Source organism: Anolis carolinensis, chromosome 2, assembly GCF_035594765.1.
Source record: "Anolis carolinensis isolate JA03-04 chromosome 2, rAnoCar3.1.pri, whole genome shotgun sequence".
In the NCBI taxonomy this organism is placed as follows: Eukaryota; Metazoa; Chordata; class Lepidosauria; order Squamata; family Dactyloidae; genus Anolis; species Anolis carolinensis.
The window spans coordinates 102,601,922-102,621,430 of record NC_085842.1 but is presented as its reverse complement, the minus strand read 5'-3'; the positions used below and the strand labels follow the sequence as shown (position 1 = coordinate 102,621,430).

At 41.3% G+C, this 19,509-nt stretch overlaps 1 protein-coding gene across 4 annotated transcripts in view; it reads left to right on the top strand.

The window, feature by feature from the left end:
* The window catches only part of spock1 (SPARC (osteonectin), cwcv and kazal like domains proteoglycan 1), an 862,727-nt gene that overhangs the window by 451,087 nt on the left and 392,131 nt on the right, over positions 1-19,509 (top strand). For all 4 annotated transcript variants that reach the window (XR_010003848.1, XR_010003847.1, XM_062973887.1 and 1 more), the window contains exon 4: positions 1,570-1,684. Coding sequence is in view for 2 of the 4 variants with exons in the window: in XM_062973887.1 (XP_062829957.1) it covers positions 1,570-1,684 (115 nt within the window). In the remaining 2 variants the exon portion in view is untranslated. The remainder of the gene's footprint in view (positions 1-1,569; positions 1,685-19,509) is intronic.

Below are 19,509 nucleotides of genomic sequence, written 5' to 3'. Positions count from 1 at the left end.
ATCGATTCCTGCAGTCTAGGAAAATTCCTAATTTCTACTTATTTTTCTTTCTATGATTTTGAAAAAAATCACCTCCAGTTTGACTCTGATATAGCTTAATTAGTTCCTTCAAAGCTGTGCCATGATGGTGCTACATTGCACTACAGAATGTAATTATATGTAACAGGAAAATAGAGCATTATCCATACACATATGCAGAGAGCTTCAAAGGAACTTTTGGATTCTTTGTAAATGAAAGGCTCTATTTAAAATTATAATTGTTGTGGTAATGATAGTATCTCCACTGTACACTAGTATTTGTGTGTCATGCTGGCAGTGACTGAAACTGGCATGCTGTGTTTTTGTTAATGTTCGTGTTATGTTCAATCAATTACAGGAAATCATACATTGTTGAAACACAAAATTGCTAAGTTTCACATTGACCTCAACAATCAGTTTAGCATTGGATTTTGCTACACAACAGCAATCATTAAATAGCCTGCAATTGTTATTTTAATGGATATTATTAGTATTAGACAACAGTCCAGAGTGCTGTACATGAGAGACTGATCACATTGTGCATATCATTTCCCTGCAGTACTCTTGCATGGCCCAATATACCCTTAAAATCAATTCTAATATAGATTTCTCAGATACGTAACATGTAATGGATTTTCTCCCCTTCCCAAATCTACATGTTTGGCGATCAGGACAGGGCTTTCATTTAGGGTGGCACTTAGTTTGTTCATACAAAATATGTTTCTTTGTCCATTTTGTCTTCCAACGTTGGTTTCGCTACTTTATAATCTAGATCAGGGCTTCTTCAACTTTTCCACTTGGGGCCCCTTTCTGCCCAAGAAGTTTTTATGTGACCACAGGTACATAGGTTTCTAAAATAGGTATGGAAACCAAACATTTACTGATAACAAAGCAGCATTTGCAAGGCTTGCTAAACAGGCTGATTTTCCATTTTGTGGAGTACAGCTGAAGCATTTTATGCAGTGTCCACTGTGAGCACTGGACATTATTGCTAACAGATTTGTCTAAATGGATGGACTTCAGAAACCTGTACTATTGCCAAATTTTGTGACCCCAACATTGGGCCAGTGGACCTTATTCGGTGTTGTGACCCACAGTTTAAAAAGTCATGATCTGGATAGGCACTGAGTACTTGTTTTACCCTAGATTTATTCACAATTGTTAAAGGCAACTTCTTTGACCAAGGGGAAACAGGAAGTAAACTTGAAGATTATTCCTCCAAACTGTTTTCTAATTCTACTGACTGAAGCAAAAGGGTATGTGTAACCATCCCATGTAATTAGCAGGAAAAAAGGATATTACAGGTGGTAGAATCCTGGATCTGGGTATGTGATCTGGCTTAAAATTATAATTGGTTGGCTGTAACATTCATTGGGTAATCTTGGTCAGTGACTATACCTGACCACAATCTGCCTCACAGAATGCTGAGGATAACTGCACTGAGAAAGTAGTATTGATTTGTTTTTCATGTGATGTCTGGCTCGTTATTTTGACTAATGAGTACTAAGAGGTAATTTTCTGAATGACTTCTTTATATCTTGTTTTTAATAGCTCTTGATCCATCCAAAGATCCATGTTTGAAGGTAAAGTGCAGCCCACATAAAGTGTGTGTCACTCATGACTATGAGACAGCCATTTGTGTAAGCCGCAAACAGCTAGTACACAGGTAAGGACGTGGTGATTTATGATTTCAGTTAAATACTTCTGATTGCTCTGGAGAATTCAATCTATCATTATGATCTTGTTTGTTTGTTTCTTTAAATGTGTGTGTGTGTGTGTAAAATATGCAGTTATATAAGTAAATTATAACATTGTTACAGGCACCATTACAATTTTTCCATATATTCTCATAACATTCTGATTGTTCATGCTTTCCTATCCTTTACATTTCTATACTTATCTGCGACTTATATACAGTGTTCCCTCACTTATCACAGGGGTTACGTTCCAGGACTACCTGCAAAAAGTGAAAATCCATTTTATTTGTTCAAAAATGAAGATTTTCTGATTCAATTCCTTCCCCTTTTACTTTGACTATGAGCCATTTCCATTTTTACTCCCGGTTCTCCCTAGGATGTCCATTTGTATATTTTATCCTCTTTTTAGTGATGTAAGCATATCATCTGATAAATATTCATACCATTTTTAAAGAGCCCATTTCCTTTGCTCTTTCCATTATAAGGCTGCCATTGATTGGGTTGCTGCTATCATGTATTTTACAATTTCACCCCATTCTTTATTTCCACCTTTACCTTCTATTTTCGGAGTAAACGAATTGTTTTTTGTTGAACTCTATTTTTATCCCTAATATTTTTTGTAGTTTTTTCCACTACATTTATGCCAGCACAATTTTAATGTGTTTTTGTAATATGGGCCAATTGATGTGGGGTTCAATACTATTTTGTCATTATTTTACATTGTGTTGCCTTGTGTTTAATTTTTTAATTGATTTGATTCCATTTTCAATTTCATTCTCGTTGCTATTTAATTCATCTTTCCATACCTCAATCAAAGTGTTTTTCAAATTATATTGTTTATCTATTATTTTATTATATATACATTGCATGTTTCCTTTCCCCTTATTATTTTCCATTTTAAAATTTGGTCTAAGTCTGCTCCTGGGCTTTCCTTTCTCTTCCATTCTATGATCCTCTGAGTCATTCCATGCCATAATAACCACTTACTTTGCCCACACTTATCCTTTAACTCATCTCATTCTATTATTGTTCCATCACCAATTTTTATTATTCCATTTTGTTTCACATTTTTATCAATATCCCATATATCTTATCAGTATGATCTTGTGACACAGATTTGGCTGTTTGATAAGATCAGTGAGAGCAAATGAAGTCCTTGTTCTAACCCTGAAGAAAAATGATTGTCTTCTAATGCTATAAGAATCAAGCGGATACACCCAATCCTACCTTGCTCGTATTGTGCTATGGATTGCTTCAGCCAGAATGGTCACCATTCCCTCTTCACCCCAACATTAATCAATGCAAAAATAAAAAGGCCACTTCCATTTTTTCCAAGGTTGTTTTACAAATGCACCCTCCCACACTAATCTTAGCTAAAAGAACTGTTCCCAGATTAAGATGAAATAAATACATTATTCCTTCTTAGGGATATGAAATAATAAAGATTTCATTTAGCCCACTTGCTACTAGCCAAAAAAGTTGATGTAGAGTGGAGCACAAGCAATGAAACCATAATGTAAAAGAGGGAAAGAGGAAACTAATTAAGTAAATATATAGCCTCTCAGAATCCTTGTCAACTGTATGACATTTCTGTCCTTTTAGGTGAACAGGGGATTTGCACATAGCCTACCCCTCTAGCCTGAAGCTAATCCCCCCCTCCCGCAAGGTGGAGAAATTGTACTCTTGTCTCCTGCCTGGATGAAACCATGAGACCTTGCAATCCTACCCATTACTACTTTTCATTTAGTTTAGAATTGAACATGCATTTTTATAGAGAAAGTGAGATTCAGGGCTCATTACCCAGGCTCAATAGCCTACACTGGATATGTAGTCTCCTGGGTGCCTCGATGACATCCATGGATTTTAAGTCCTTACTGTGGTTTAAACTGGGTTAGACTGATTTAGCCTCATACTAAGAAAAGTCAGGAAATGCTCTAGAGTTTGGGTTAAACTCTGGAGCAGCCCACACTTTGGGCTAGTAAAACTGAATTACCGTGTCACTAAATGATGCATGTCTAAAAAAGTTTGTTGCCAACATGAAATGTTTGGCAAGCTCTGCCCTAGGACATCAACCATGAAGTATCTAACCCTTTGTTCTCTATATGCACACAGTACTGCTGGAGCCCTTATTAGGAATTAAAAAAACAAATGTTCTGTGTAAAATCATCTGTATGTGTGCATGCACGTTTAAATATCTGGACAATTTCCCAGATAAAACATCTGTCTCTGCAACCTGCCTATGAGGTCCTTCTGTTAAATAGGGCCAGTAGGCAGCATTGACAACTCCATTTACCCAAAAGAAGTGGAGTTAATCTTTTCGAAAGTATCTAATTCCACTCATTAGCTAGCTCCCTGTGGCATATAAAAGCTGTAAAATCATTTCTCCCAAGCATGCAAAACTATCTGTATCACTCCTAATCTACAGGGTGTTTGATCCAAGCTGTACCTAAAAGGAAATGCATGAAAGAAAGATACTAATAATTGCAATAATATCTAATTCCTGGCTCATTTTAAGAAATGAAGTAGGAACTTGGGTATTACAAATCCATCTGTGTCTGTCCTTGTTTGGACATCTTGGATGCGAAGATTGAGTTTTAAAAGTCTGCTACCACTAGTTATTTCTGTTTGGGTTTCTGGGGCTTTTGTTTGTTTTGTTTTGTTTTGTGGGGTGGTTAGAAGCACTATTTGCATTTTCTCTTAAGATGTGTTGAACATGGAGTCTATAAAATTGGTCTGTGTCTCATTAATCAATTTTGTCTCATCTCTTGTACATCCTCATGTTTTTCCTCTTTTATGTTCCTCCTTTGCCAGAATGATAATTAAGAATTGGCTTAATTCCAAACACTCCTTTGGTGATAGTTTTTCCATGTATTAAATATCTAACCCTTGCTTTTCATAGCTAAGACAAGGTGAAATCCATCCTTATTGTTTATTCACCTTGATTTAATTCTATTCTGTTTCTACGTGAGATACAATTAATGGTCAGAATAGCGAAAGAATCTACATATCATATACATTTTTTTTGACACCCTGTATTTTGACATAGCAAAACCTGAAGCTGGCTTTTATGTGACTTGGGAGCAAAACAATTAAAATATCTGTTCCATTACACCAACTTTCCCCAAGCATGGCATCCTCTAGCTATCTTACTGTGCAACTCCCAGCATTCTGTAGTGGCTGAAGGTAGACATTGGACCTCATCACATGGAGTTTCCAAATACTGGCGACAGAAGGGGGTATTTGCTGGGTAATGCAGTGAATCTGTGGTGCGGTGGGGAAAACCGTGGCCTCCTATTGCCCGCATCGCCGCTTTCCCTATCACATGGGAGAAAGTGCCAATGCCTGGCTTCCCCTGCGCACTAAGTAATGAGAACACAGGAAGCCTCCTGTGTTCTCTGGGATTCTTTCAGGAGAGAGTCAGGATGGAGCCCCGCCAGAAGTAGCCCTGCATCATGTGATGGGCTTTGTTGGGCTCCGTCCTGGAAGCACCCTAGGACAGAGTCAGAAGACAATGTGATGAGGTCCATAGTTGCAGTTCAAAACTACTGGAGGACACTGCACTCTGAATCCACTGAAATCAGCACCAGGTTGTTACAGAACACTTGCTGGACTAAGTAATGTCTCATCCTTATTGTAGTTTTTCAATAATAAGAATGAATGTGGTCATCATGACTAATAGGTGCTGGCAATCGTCATACATTTGCATAATTGTACTTCAAAGGTATCTGCCTGTAGCAGCAAAAGGCATCCATTTGGAGCAATGAAAGGTATCCAACTGTAGCAGCAAATTCCATGACAGTAGACGTTATCTTTAATTTGTTCTAATTGTCATGTCATTCAATTTCATGAAGTCACTTATTTTCAATATTCAAGGAGAAAGAGAGTAAAAAATACATGCATCTATATCATTACTATACTGTGCACAATACTGCAAACATTAAATAGTACCATCCCAATGTGCATACAAATATTACATCATAAAGTAATTCATAAACTTGTGGGAGAACATTTCAGCTTCCAAAATTGATGGCCCTAAATTAACTGATCTTGTTTTCAGATGAGCAGAAGGGAGTTACATATTAAAAATTCAGCTTGCTCATGGCTGATACATGATATGACTATAGACATTAATTAGTTTTACCAATAAGAGGGTGTTGGTGTTATTGTCATCAATATTTTGTGGTCACTGTGATGACATAGCAAAGAAAAACAATTGCTCTACTCTGTCAGTCTGTAATTTCATTTCTAGTATCATTACTTACAGGTCCCTCACGTACACTTTCACAGTAAACTTACACAGACACTACACTCAAACACACTTGAGCATATATATTTAGGGAAACTTGTTAATATTTTAGACACCATAGACCTCTTTGTTGCAATAAACACGTAAAGCTGCAACCTGATTATATGGATTGGATCCTTGAAGAGGTTAGAGCTACTGTATATTGAATCCTTGCCTCTCCTGCCTTCTGAAAGCCTTCTGTAGTTAGAAACGAACCAACTATCCATACCTCACAACCTCTGAGGATGCCTGCCATAGATGTGGGCGAAACGTCAGGAGAGAATACTTCTGGAACATGGCCACACAGCCCGAAAGACATACAACAACCCTGAACCAACTATGGCAAGGGACATTTACGTCTTGCCTCAAAGAGACTGGGTGAGGTTATTATTGAAAAAGGCCTCCTTGTATCCCATCATTCTGAATGACTATTTAACAGTCTCTAACATTCCATTTTTGAACATGGTTCTGGAGCATGTGGCAACCTCCCAGCTCCAGGTGTTTCTGGATGAGATAGATTATCTTGGTCCATTTTAAATTATGGGGCAGAGACAATTTTGTTCACTTTAGTGGTTGACTTTTGCAACAGACTGGAGAGAGCAAGTTTGTCCCTGTTGGTTCTCCTGAAACTCTCAGCTGTTTTCAGTACCATTGACCCTGAGCAGAATTTGCATCTTCAAAATCCACAGCCCTGTTGATAATAGCTGACCTCCAGTTATAACGCTCGAGGGCCAGGGGCCATTTTTTTTTGCAGATACATGTGGTATGTTATATACCTTACCTTTAGCACACACTGGTTATAAATAAAACAAATTCAGCCCAGGATGATCATGAGATCATTGCCTCAGAGGTCAAGGGAAAAGGTATTACCAGACATTTTTTAAATAAAAAAATAAAATCAACTCAACAGGGAAAAATCCAAAGCTTTATAATAGCACAGTATCTTTTCTCTATTTTATAAGATGGCCAGGCAATTTATTACTATGCACTGGAGCTTCACATTTTATGACAAAGGAAATAATATCTACCAAGAAATGTGAACTATATCGTTCCTTCCCCTGTTGATAGAAAACTGCAGTAAAATTTTTGTTGGGTAGGTTCCATTGAGACCTATTTTTCAAACAATTTTGTTCATTCAAATGCCCTTGAGAACTTTATAGAACAAGACAGTTTATCTCTACAATTGGCCCATTTGAAACAGCTGCATTTGATAGAGATTAGCTTGGCTGTGAATATATAGTGAGATAGTTGTTTTTATTTCTGTATTGATCCATGAATGAATTCAACAGTAAGCAAGATTGAAAGTGTTATTTAGACAACATTATCAGTTATTTTTACAGAGATAATGCTTGTCAACTCTGTATAAATCCTTTTTAGTAAATGCTAGTCAACTATTAATTGCAGGGAAGTATGATTTGAACCTTTCATATTAGAGATCTGACAATAAATTACATATAAATAAATGTCCCGCTAGCATGTTTCTTTAGAAATTTCCATTGTTGAAGAAAAAGACAAAGACTATTTTAGTAAATATGTATTTTATGTTTTATGCTTAGGAAGAAAATTAAAATTATACATACATGCTTTCATATCATTGACATTTTTGACAGGCATACTTCATTGAACAGCCTTTATATTCTATTACTATATGACTGAAGATTATATTCATCATCATCATCATCATCATCATTTTAAAATAGGTATCAACAATCACACCTCTCAGGTGTTTGCTTAAAAAAATGTATTTGTAATGTAACCCTGAAGATGTTCACCATCTTAAATCCTTACATATTCAATTCTATACTTCCAAGATCCTTAGATAGGGGTAGGCAGCTCCCAAGTATGTCTTACATCCAGACAAGATAGGAATAACCAATGGAAAAGTCCATTAAAAATACACTTCTACATTAGGTGATTTGTTGTTGTGTGCTTTTAAACAATTTCCAATTAATGGTGACTTTAAGATGAACGTATCACAGTTTTCTTGACAGGATTTGTGTGGAGGAGGTTTGCTTTCGTCTCCCTCTGTGAATGAGAGAGTGATTTCCCCAGAGTCATTTGTGGGTCTTCATGGCCAAGTGAAAATTCAGACTGTTCTCCAGAATCATAGTCCAATGCTCAAACCTCTTTGCCATGCTAGCTCTGGATTAGGTTTCAATCCTGTAATATACATAATGATGAAAAAGATGACAGGTTGTTAATGGCTCAAAACCTAGTTAGTGAAGTTACAGTGGTGAAAAGGGCCCACCCTGAGAGACAGGCAGCATATTAAATAAATGGTCATGGGAACAGTAGTGGAAAGCCTCAGCTTTCAAGAAGACAAGGTGTGGGAGAAATTGACAATTTGGATCTGGAAGATTTTTACCTACTTGCTCTTGCTACTGCTGCACAACCCCAGGAAACATGTGTCCACTGGTGTAGTATGGTGTAAACAGGAACTCTAACTTTCTTCTCCAAACTAATGGAATGGGCAAAACAGTGGCAACTAAGGTTCTGTGTAAGCAAGATTACACATCTTAGAGGATAAATATTCACTTCACATTTATACTCAATGGCATATGAACTGATCAAAATTAATGATGACAGAGATATTGGAGCCACAGTAGAAGGCTCAACATAAATGTCAACCCAATGTGTGGCAGCTTATAAGAATTGTGAGTCTGATGGTAGAAATGATTAGATAAGCAATACATTAATATTACAGAACTGTAATGCCCTTACGCAGATCTATGGTGCAGCTGTTTATAAAATTCAGTGGGCTGTTCAAGTAATTTCAGCTTGTGAAAAAAAACTGTATTGCTGAAAAAGGTGCAGAAAAGTACAAGCAAAAAAGAGGATATATTTTATTTCATTTTATCCTGAAAAGGGTGCAAAACAGGATAAACAAAAATGGTCAGGGATGGGAAAGGCTATATAGTTTGCAGGCATAAGTGTAGGAAAAAACCTAACTAAATGAAATGTTGTAGACATTCATGAAGTTACACACAATGTGGAAACACCGAACAAAGAGAATTTCATAGTTCTAATGGCACCCAGAGTTTTCATTAGCAGAACTGTATTCATTGGATGCTATTGTTGAAATAAGGATAGTGATTCTTTTCACTGGTTTTGTGTGTGTGTGTGTGTGTGTGTGTGTGTGTGTGTGTGTAAAACCTTGTCCAGAGAGTAGAGGATTCATATCCAATGGTTTGTCTCGCCCAATCATCCCATCCTGTATTCTGAGCTCCAGGAACTGGTGCTGTAGTTATATAGTGAGCAAATGACTAATCCTAGGGATGAGGTGGTTGACCAGTTTATCCTCTTCTGTGGACTTCTTGGTTCTGATGTCTAATTTTGGTTCTGATGTCTAATTTTAACCATCCAGCTCTAACTGTACAGTCATAAAAATAAATTGTCATATTATCTTTCTACTCCAAAATCTGCCTCACTGTTAGAACTGGTGGAAAGGTTGATATGAGAATGCATTTTCCACACTTTCATAGTTGATTGCCTTAAATTCCTCGAGTAATTATTGATAACTATAGATATGCTACCAATGATACTGTAATATTTCTGATGGGAACTCTTTATTTTTTTTCTATTTATCCATATTTGAAATTGGCTAAGCAAGCCATTCAGCCAGAAAAGGTTTTTAATGCTTACAAATGACCACAAATATTGTTTAAATTATTCCTCATTTATTTAATCATCTACTTAGAAGAGACTCTAAATGTATTGGTGCAGCAAAAGCCACAGGATACAAATATGTTGGGCAAAAGAGTCTTTTCAGTTCTAATAAAAAAGAAGTGTTTATAATACTGAAATTTATGTTTACAAGGAATTGGTTTTATTAAAACTTTCTTAACATTCTAGGAGCTCTTCACATCGGCTTAATTTTGGCACTGGTGATGGGTATTTTCAATTTTTGCCACAGAGCCTGTTTGCTCCCATTACACATATTAAAAGGTCTTCAGGTGCGGCACCATGGCAAAAGTGGGGAGGAAATCCTGCTACCCCCTAAAAATTGTTGGCGGTGCATGACAGTAAGGAAAGATGGGTCAGGTCAGGTTAAAGAGGCATCCTCCCGGAAAGGTGTGGAGCATGGGGCGATAGGTCCCCATGCCCCCTGGTGTGATGAACCATGGGCCTTGTAGTCCTGCTCAGGACATTGTAATTCCTGATGAAGATGAAAACTTGGGTTTTTTACCTTCCCAGTCTGAACTGGATTCCTCTCAGCCAGATCTTTCCCAGGCAGATCTGGGAACCTTGCACCTGCAAGAAAGTTGTGCCCCAGAAGTATGTCAAACAACCCCAGAGCCTACTTCTCCCGTGTTCTTGCGCCGGGAGTTTTGTAAACAACAGAGAAGTTTGGATTCAGCTTCGCGCAGGAGTGCGAGGATAGCAGCTAAGAATGTTGCCAATTAACACTGGTTCTCGTGAGAATCTTTAAGGAGTTTAACATCTGGTCTCAGAGTTTAGCTTTCGTTTCTGATTCCCAGAGAACCGCTTTGGTGAGAAAGTTGGACTCTATATAGGTGTTTTGCCCGCGTAGTAACTTCGCGGAGTCAATTCGTCAGCCTACGGAGCGAGTCGTGTCTGGACAGCGCGTTCCGATTCAAGCCTCGCTCATGCTCAAGCCTTGCCTTGCTATCCAGCCTTCGCCTTGCTTCCCAGCCTTGTTTACCTGCGGACCTTGCCTTGTTTCCCAGGACTAATCCTTGCCTTGTTTCACGGATTTTACCAAGTTATTCCACGGACCTTGTTCTTGTTCTTAGTTACCTTGTTCCACGTTCAAGCCTTGTTTCTAGTATCAAGTTATTTCCTAGCCACGCTCAAGTTTTATGGACTAAAGGACCTTGTCATCTCCCCTCACTTTGCTTGGCAAAGTGAGTGTTTCGGTTATTGGATTACAACTTTGGACCTTAATATTTCATATTGGACATTATTTCCTTGGACTAATTTTGACCTTTCCTGAAAGGTCTGCTTCTGGACTATCTTTTACATTTGCTTTTACTAACTTTATATATTTCCTTAATAAAGATATTAGATAGATTCTGGCTTCTGCGATGGTTATTGGTGCTCTGTAGCCTGGGTCGTGACAGTTTGACTCCGCGCCAACCTAAGCACCAATTAACCTTGGCCAGAATGTCTACCGGAACCGTACCCGGTGGGCAGCCACTGAGCTACACCATCAGCAAGGACGAAGTGGATCGCATCCGCGACAGACTCAACGCCCAGGATGGAGAAATAAAGGGCTTGCGGGAGCGCGGAATCCGCCTCCCGGCCATGGCGTTGCCTACCAAGTTTACTGGAGAAGCTTCCAAGGTTCATGTTTTCCGTCGCCAATGTCAAGCTTATCTAGAGGCCCGTGATGCCGAGTTTCCCCAAGAAGACATCAAAGTGGCATGGGTTTACAGTCTTCTAGACGGGCCAGCGGCCAACTGGGCGACGGCACTGTTCGACCAAGCCTCTCCACACCTAAGATCAGCGCAACATTTCTTGGACCACCTCAAGGAGACTTGGGGAATCGAGGACAATTTGGAGGCAGCCGGCCACAAACTCCGTCGCCTTTTCCAAGGAGACAGACCTATGTCTCAGTATATAGCCGAGTTCCGAGTGCTGGCCCACAACACCGGCTGGAACGATGTAGCCCTCAGAGGACAATTCCGGGAGGGTCTCAACATTGAAATGCTGGAAGAAATCTCCAAGGTGGATCCTCCCCAGACCCTCGAGGCACTCATTGATCAATGTTTACGGGCTGAAGTCATGATTGCCAACAGGAAACAGTGGGTTCGAGGCCAGGGCAGTAGAGCCGGGGCAAAACCCCCCGCTCCCGCCAGCGTTCAGCCACGTCCAGTGTGGAGACCCCCACCGCCAACCCCATACCCCAGAGGAGGCGAGGAGGTGCCGATGCAGTTGGGCAATGTGCGTCCCAGACTAGATGCCGCCGAGAAGGCCCGTCGTCAACGCTTAAACCTCTGTTGGTACTGCGGGAACGGGGGCCACTTCGCCAGAGAGTGCCCAGCCAAGGGGAAGCCTGCCGCCCGGCTTGCGGCGGCGTCCTCCACGGAGACGAAGACGTCTGAGCCGACTGGCACACAGCCGGCGGGGGAAGCCAACGACCGGGTGTAGAGAGGCTCGCCAACCCGGTCAAAAAATCCATTCAAGAGCCGCCAACCGGGGTCCTGTTCCTTCTCGTGGTCACATTATGGTCAGCAAAAAGGGGACCCGTCATGATCCACGCCATGATAGACTCTGGAGCTACCAACAACTTCATTGATAGAGAGTATGCCGACTCTCTGGGATTACAATATCATGATTTCAAGAATGCCCGTGTGGTGCAAGCCATAGACGGCCGCCCCCTCAAGACGGGCCCCGTAAGTCAATGGTCGGAACCCACCAGGATGTGGATAAGAGAACATATGGAAGAGATTTCCTTCTTTGTCACCGAGGTTCCCCATTTCCCTGTGATTTTGGGAATTCCATGGCTGACTCTCCACGACCCTAACATCTCCTGGTCCAACAGAGAACTGCAGTTTGCTTCACCGTACTGCCAAAACCATTGCCTCGTAGCCAAGGTATGCCATGCCACAGACACCGAGCCCATCATCACCTTGCCAAAGAAGTACTCCGAGTATTGGGATGTATTCAATGAGAAAGAAGCCGAGAAATTACCCCCACATAGACCTTATGACTGTGCCATTGACTTGGTGGAGGGGGCCCCGATCCCGCGAGGGCATCTCTACTCCCTGACTGAACCAGAGCAAGAAGCTCTCAGGGAATTCCTAGAGACAAACCTTCGCAAGGGATTCATCAGACCCTCTCAATCCCCAGCCGCCTCTCCAGTGATGTTTGTGAAGAAGAAGTCAGGGGAACTACGATTGGTGGTGGACTACAGAGCATTGAACAATATCACCAAGCGGAACAGCTATCCCCTGCCCTTAATCTCGGATCTACTGGATCGGCTTCGAGGAGCCAAGGTTTACACCAAGCTGGATCTTCGGGGGGCTTACAACTTAGTTCGCATCAGGGAAGGGGACGAGTGGAAGACCGCCTTCCAGACCAAATTCGGATTATTCGAGTCCCGAGTTATGAATTTCGGTTTATGCGGAGCCCCCGCAACGTTCCAGCATTTTGTCAATGACATTTTTCAGGACTATCTGGACAGGTTCTTGATAATCTACCTGGACGATTTTTTGGTGTTTTCTAGATCACAATCAGAACATGAGAACCACGTCAAAATGGTGTTACAACGATTGCGGGATCATGGACTTTATGCCAAACTGGAAAAATGCGCCTTTGATCTACAAGAGGTAGATTTCCTTGGTTACCGCATCTCGCCTTTAGGGCTCTCCATGGATCCAGCCAAGGTTTCAGCAGTATTGGAATGGCGGGCGCCAACTAACAAGAAAGAGGTGCAGCGTTTCTTGGGGTTCGCGAATTATTACCGCAAGTTCATTCCAGATTTTGCCCACTGGTCTGACCCAATCACTAGCTGCATCCGTGGAAAACAGCCCTTCCGCTGGACTGATCAAGCAGAGAAAGGGTTCCAGCAACTAAAGAAATTATTCACGTCCCAGCCAATTCTACAGCACCCAGATCCTGGAACCCCTTTTGTTGTGCAAGCGGACGCCTCGGATGTGGCAATTGGGGCTGTACTCTTACAACCGGTGGGAGACCACCTTCATCCCTGTGCCTTTTACTCCCGTCAACTAACCACACCAGAGAAAAATTATACCATTTGGGAAAAAGAACTACTGGCCATAAAGGCAGCTTTTGAAACTTGGAGACATTGGCTAGAAGGGGCCAAATTTCCCATTGAAGTCCACACTGATCATCGTAATCTAGAACACCTAAGAACTGCCCGCAAACTAAACCAGAGGCAGCAACGTTGGGCTTTATTCTTTGAACGTTTCAACTTCCAGATCCATTATGTGACCCCAGCCCAAACCAAGCAAGCAGACGCCCTGTCACGTAAACCGGAATACGCTGCAGGACGCAAGGAGACCTTTGAATCCCAACTGCTACAACCCGAGAACTTTGCCACGCTCACGGTGGGGAACACCAAATCCATTCCCATTGGTTCAACTTCCCCTACTCCAGGACCCATCTGTGCTCAAGAAATCAGGGCTAGTCAGCAAGCAGATGCCTGGGCGCAGGACCAACTTCGCCAAGGTCTGCATTTTCCCTTTTCGCTTAAAGATGGGCTGCTCTGCTATAGAAATCATGTTTATATCCCACCCGGACCGGGCAGGGAAAAAGCGCTTCGCCTGTGTCATGACTGCAAACCAGCAGGACACTTCGGACTATTTAAAACTATGCATTTGATCCTAAGGGATTTTTGGTGGCCCAAGATCCGCAAGGATGTAGAAAAATATGTCAACACCTGCCCAGTATGCCAGCGCTCCAAGATACGAAGGGAAAAGCCCTCAGGGCTTTTACACCCCCTTCCTACCCCATCTCGCCCATGGGAAATAATTTCCGCGGATTTCATCACTGACCTACCACCTTCCTGTGGATTCACCACGATCTTAGTGGTGGTGGACCTTTTCACCAAGTTAGCCCATTTCATTCCCTGCGAAGGCCTCCCCACGGCCAAAGAAACTGCGGATCTATTTCTTCAGCATGTTTTCAGACTACATGGATTGCCCAAGAGTTTAGTCACAGACCGTGGATCTCAATTCACCTCTCGTTTTTGGAAGGCACTACAAAAACTACTGGGCATAGACTCTCGCTTATCTTCAGCTCATCATCCCCAAACAGATGGGCAAACGGAGCGCACCAATGCCACTTTGGAGCAGTATCTTCGCTGTTATGTAAACTACCAACAGGACAATTGGGCTTCTCTGTTACCACTGTCTGAGTTTGCCTACAATAATGGAGTTCAAGCTTCTACAAAAGAAACGCCGTTCTTTGCAAACTACGGCTTCCATTCACGTTTCTTTCCCCCTGTCATTGAAACTTCAGAAGTTCCCGCAGCAGAGGATTGGTTGCAGGAACTCACAGCGGTGCAACAACTTTTGCTCCAGCAACTGGACCAAGCCAAAGAGGACTATAAACGCCACGCTGACAAACACCGCCAGCCGGGCCCTGAAATCAAGGTAGGAGATCGGGTTTTTCTGTCCACTCGCTTTCTGCCCTCCCACCGCCCTTGCCGGAAGTTAGATGCCCGTTTCATCGGCCCCTATCCAGTGGTGGCGCAATTAAACCCCGTGACTTTCAAACTCCAACTTCCGCGTTCAATGCGCATCCACCCAGTGTTTCACCGTTCTCTGCTCCTTCCGGCGGATGGTGTGCGTCCTGATACAGACCAACCGGCCCCCCCTCCTGTTTTGATGAATGGGGAGGAGGAGTTCGAGGTTGAGGACATTTTGGATTCTCGCTTTCATCGCCGCCGCCTACAATATCTCATTGACTGGGTGGGTTTTGGGCCTGAGGAACGCTCTTGGGAAGACGCCTCCACAGTCCATGCTCCTGATCTAACCCGTCGCTTTCATCTGACCTATCCCACCAAACCGCGACCTCGCGCCTCGGGGAGAGGATCCCAGTTTGGGAGGGGCCCTGAGGAGGGGGATAGTGTGATGAACCATGGGCCTTGTAGTCCTGCTCAGGACATTGTAATTCCTGATGAAGATGAAAACTTGGGTTTTTTACCTTCCCAGTCTGAACTGGATTCCTCTCAGCCAGATCTTTCCCAGGCAGATCTGGGAACCTTGCACCTGCAAGAAAGTTGTGCCCCAGAAGTATGTCAAACAACCCCAGAGCCTACTTCTCCCGTGTTCTTGCGCCGGGAGTTTTGTAAACAACAGAGAAGTTTGGATTCAGCTTCGCGCAGGAGTGCGAGGATAGCAGCTAAGAATGTTGCCAATTAACACTGGTTCTCGTGAGAATCTTTAAGGAGTTTAACATCTGGTCTCAGAGTTTAGCTTTCGTTTCTGATTCCCAGAGAACCGCTTTGGTGAGAAAGTTGGACTCTATATAGGTGTTTTGCCCGCGTAGTAACTTCGCGGAGTCAATTCGTCAGCCTACGGAGCGAGTCGTGTCTGGACAGCGCGTTCCGATTCAAGCCTCGCTCATGCTCAAGCCTTGCCTTGCTATCCAGCCTTCGCCTTGCTTCCCAGCCTTGTTTACCTGCGGACCTTGCCTTGTTTCCCAGGACTAATCCTTGCCTTGTTTCACGGATTTTACCAAGTTATTCCACGGACCTTGTTCTTGTTCTTAGTTACCTTGTTCCACGTTCAAGCCTTGTTTCTAGTATCAAGTTATTTCCTAGCCACGCTCAAGTTTTATGGACTAAAGGACCTTGTCATCTCCCCTCACTTTGCTTGGCAAAGTGAGTGTTTCGGTTATTGGATTACAACTTTGGACCTTAATATTTCATATTGGACATTATTTCCTTGGACTAATTTTGACCTTTCCTGAAAGGTCTGCTTCTGGACTATCTTTTACATTTGCTTTTACTAACTTTATATATTTCCTTAATAAAGATATTAGATAGATTCTGGCTTCTGCGATGGTTATTGGTGCTCTGTAGCCTGGGTCGTGACACCTGGGCAGGCCCTGCCAGGTTCACTGCAATCCAGGGCGATTCACAGCAATTCTGGTGGCACGTGTGGCAAGGTCCTTAGCATAAGTACTGTGCTGACACACAAAAAACCCTTAAATGTGCAACCTAGTAAAGATCGTACTTGCAACCTATAGCATAATGTGAAATATTTCATTCATATGATCGATCCAGCTTGCTCTCTGAAATATAAAAGTAGTCAGTATGTTCAATCCATTTTCACTACTTTATCCACTGTGAATTAAAATTGAATATTAAACTGGTAATTTAAGTTGATCGTTGATGATTGAAAGGATTCTTTATGAAATGTCCATCAAAATATACACAGAGAAAAAGTAACTCTGCATATTTGGCACTCTAGCCTTTGTAATATTTTGTGATAAGCCCCTTCGCAAGAGTTTTATAAGCCTACAGGGAAGTCATGATGCTGAAATTATGGCTGGTGTCAGGGGTGGATTGTGTTTCCTCCATAATTCGCGTGCTAGTTGATTTTTAAAGTTCTAATTCACAAGGCTAGAAGGTTTCCTTAGTGGGTGCTTCCAGCTCTTTTCCTGAAGCTTATTAGTCAAAGTCATTTCTCAAAATTCCATGAGAAATGATTCAATGGTCTTGAAACATTACAGCACTCGTGATATCCTGAGTTTTCTACATTAAAATAAAAAGATTTAATACAATATTTCCCTATTTGACAAAATTGCTTTTGCAGCATTTAACTTTAAATCTGTCAGTTCCTAATACTTTCAGTTTCCATCCATCTCCTTTTTCATTAATAAGCCTACAATTGCCTGCTTAGCATTCTGCCAAAACTCATCAAGAGCTCAACCCACAGATTTTCAATTTAGTCATTTTCTATCAGATTAATTTGACCAATGAACCATGAACAACATTATTTATCAGTCATATAAGTACAGTCTTTCAGGCACTGAACATGGGAATTATATTAATGTTTGTCGAAAATTAAGTCAAAGAATCTTGCTTATTTAAAAAATTTCTATTAATATAGTATACTTGGGTTTAAAAAATATATCTCAACCTTGCAGAAAGGCACCATCCATAACATTTATGAATTAAATAGAAATATGAACTGCTTGTGATCCAATGGAAGTTGTTTGACTTCTTTAGACCCTTGGCATCTGTTGTCCTGGTTTTATCAAGACAGAGAGCACATCTACACTGGGCAGTTGTCTGCACAAACAGGAAGTGCAGTCATTCCTCTGAGGTAGTGCTCACCCTATCTCCTCCATGTTGCCCTATTTATGTGAGCACCCCATTCTGATATCAGCAGAAGCACCCACAAAAACCTGGAGTTTTCATAAAACTCTGTGGCCAGCTAGGAGTGGCAGCAGCAGTGGCACAGACATGGTTCAACACATTTCCCTGCCGATGAGTGCAGAGAAAGTGTGACAGTGCCAGTGTCTCATCAGAACAACAGATCGGGATGAATCAAACCTGATCTAGCTGTCTGAAGCTACAGGATACTTCAGAGTTTCCAGCAGAAATCAGTAGTAGCAGAAAATTCTATAGGAGGGTTGAAGAGGAATTTATTCACCCAGTAGCCTCTGGAAAAATTAGAAGAGAATTCCGTTGAATCAGAGATTCAACTTTACTGAAAGAAATGCATTTCTATCTCACATTCTGGCAGCCAGGCTACAGTGCAAAACTAAAACACTGAACCACTGGTTGGCACACTCTAATATAGAGTGGTGGTTATACAGGCACAATAATCCAATTTGGAAGTGGATTGAAACCAACCGGTTTTTCAGTGTTTCATTGCAGGGTGATTAGATTGACTAGTCTAGAACTGGTTAGAGGTCAGGAAGGCCTCAAACCTCTTTGCGGGGTTCCCCCTATCTCCCCCCCCCCCCGCCCATTTCCCAAAGAGATGCAAATCAGTGCACCATAGGCATACAGATGAGAAACAAAGGGAAATTAACAGGTAGAACTGGAGGTAATCAATTATTCCTCTCAGGGGGCCACGCGCTCGAGGCATTTTTCTCAGCCTCTCTATTGAGATCTTTTCCCTAGCAGTTTGAACACATGCCAATGTGAGTAGATCAATAGGTACCGCTCCAGCGGGAAGGTAACGGCGCTCCATGCAGTCATGCCGGCCACATGACCTTGGAGGTGTCTACAGACAATGCCAGCTCTTAGGCTTAGAAATGGAGATGAGCACCAACTCCCAGAGTCAAACATGACTGGACTTAATGTCAGGGGAAACCTTTACGTTTTATATATACACACACACACATATGTGTATGTGTGTGTGTGTGTGTGTGTGTATATATATATATATATATATATATATATATATACACACACAATATAATTTACAATAATATATAATAATTATAAAATATTGTATATACATAGAATATTCATAATATTATATTGTAATACGATATAATACTAATAATACAATATAATGATATTAATTATATATTATATTTTACATGTAATATTACTAATAATATTACAATATATTGATACAGTACAATATAGTAATTTATTACCAGTATTGTACTATGCCAATAATATAATATTGTATGTAAATTTAATTTGTAAGCCGCTCTGAGTCCCCTTCGGGGTGAGAAGGGAGGCATATAAATGTAGTAAATAATAAATAAATAAATAAATAAATAAATAAATAAATAAATAGTATGGGCATGTATTATTTCTGAAGACAAATCCTGTAACATGCCCAGTTTGCTCCTGCTGTGGGCTATTCCTTATTGCAACAGTAACCGATTCCATGACATCTAGAAGCATGCCACAAACCTTTTAGTAATATGTTTATTCAGATGATGTTGTTTTGGGATAGTATTATGGACTGGTTCCCAGAAAATGGATAAAATCTTTTGGAATAAATACTTACTGAGAATTCATGTTGAACTTTCTCTGATTTTGTTACTACTCAGCCTGTCCATAACATCCTAACTTAATAAAGAGATGGTTAGTGTAAGAGCAAG